At 48.8% G+C, this 1,651-nt stretch overlaps 1 protein-coding gene across 1 annotated transcript; it reads right to left on the bottom strand.

The window, feature by feature from the left end:
• Window positions 1–110: 110 nt before the first annotated feature.
• On the bottom strand, window positions 111–909 carry EMWEY_00059320 (hypothetical protein; the record flags this gene model as incomplete). Its single annotated transcript, XM_013481099.1, has 3 exons — window positions 111–227; window positions 418–753; window positions 850–909. The coding sequence occupies 3 exons, from the start codon at window positions 907–909 to the stop codon at window positions 111–113; spliced, it is 513 nt and encodes a 170-aa protein (XP_013336553.1).
• Between the last annotated feature and the right edge of the window lie 742 nt (window positions 910–1,651).

The following is a 1,651-nucleotide window of genomic DNA, read 5'->3' as shown; positions in this document are numbered from 1 at the left end:
AAGAGGTGTGAACTTTGACAACGACCTGTCGAATGATGGGAGGGAAAAAACGGCGAAATGATGAAGACTGGCTGCACTTTTTGGCATGCTGGTGCGCAGAATATTTATTCTCATTGATGTATCGTTGAGAAGGTAGCCTCACTTTGGTAGGGGCCGTCGTGAGGGAAGCAAAGGCCATCCATAACCTCCTCCAGTTTCTTCAACCCTGCGTGCAACCGCTCATACCTCTGAAATGCGCAGCGCACGCGAGCACCAACAACCAGATTCAATAGCAGATAGTAGCCCCCCTAACAAACTTAGCAAAAGCAAAGACGACACCGTAGTTGTCCTATGATTTTGGTGGAATGCCAAGCTTCAGCGTGCCTTTTGCTCAGGCTGCTCGTCTATAGGACACAGGAGAGACAAACTTGAACGTACTGTTTCTCGTCCAATTAATGGGAAGTTATAAGGCTTCTTTAAATTTTTGTAGTGCGGAGAACCTGGGAATCGCAGTGCCACACTAGGGTCGTGCTTGACCCGAGGACCTGTTGGATGCGCACTGCTGGTACGGTCGTCGAAGCCGTCGGAACCAGCAACCACCGACGAAGGAATTTGAGAAGCTTCGCCCGAAGACCCCTCCGCTCCACGTTTTGTATAGTGTTGTTCTGCTTCATCTCGACTCCCCAAAGAGAGCCCTTGTTGCTCTCCCCGGTGACGTCGAGAAAGTGGCCTTCCCTCGCCGGCTGAGCCGCAGCCATCCTTGCCATCAGAGAGCTGAGCAGAGCGTAGAAAGAATAGTGAGCAGCATAAGCATCCAAATCAAGATGATGCTACAACTATGAGTTTGCTTAAACTGCTAAATGGCCTTACAAGTTGCAGGACAGGACGCTGCCCTGGAAGCTGCCGGTGGGGGAAACCTTCTGCCAGCATCCTAACAGACGTCGCTTTATAGGAGGCCAACTGCATAGTACACTTCACAACCAGCAAAATGAGGGCAATAGAAACTGCCACTACTACGGCGTGTTTCCAAGCATGTCCTTGAAGTCCACGTCGCCCGTTTTCGCGCTCTAGGAACGGATTCGGTTGGTAAAGTTCAGCGCCCGCAGATATGGGATTAGTGTTTTCCTGGTCCATTTTAAATACCTGAGGTGTGTCTCGCCACAGCCTGCCCCAGTCAGCACGGTCTGTACCGGTGTATTAATCCGGTGAATTCGATATACTTGTGAAAAATGGTAAATGCAGCAATCAGGAGCAGCCTCCTTAAAGCCTCTACCAAGACATTTAACCCTATTTAAGAATAAGCTTTAAATACAATGGTCGAAGGACTTTTCAATGCCTCGCGGCAAAGTTGGGACTAGGACCGGTACGGACACTGCCGAGCGCAAGGCTAGAAAGTAGTGTACTCAGTCAAGCTTAAATCTCTGTTACCTGCTAACTTAAGCAAAAATAAACGTAAAGTGCCTAATATGTGCGAGCTCACTACCCCAAGACATGTCTAGGAGCGCTGTGTACAGAGAAGCGCTGACGATGGCATGATCGGCAGCAATAACGGGGCCTCGCTCCTGAGCAGACAGCCTCAAGCCGATATTAGATTCTAGCTTTTTCCACGTATTAAATAATGTTTCCTATTTTGGTGCTCATTTTTTATTTTGTTTTCCCTTATGAGACAGGT

Source organism: Eimeria maxima, genomic scaffold (genome assembly GCF_000499605.1).
Source record: "Eimeria maxima Weybridge genomic scaffold, Emw_scaff2720, whole genome shotgun sequence".
NCBI lineage: Eukaryota > Apicomplexa > Conoidasida > Eucoccidiorida > Eimeriidae > Eimeria > Eimeria maxima.
Note: the sequence above shows the minus strand (reverse complement) of the source record. Positions and strands in the feature narration are given on the sequence as shown.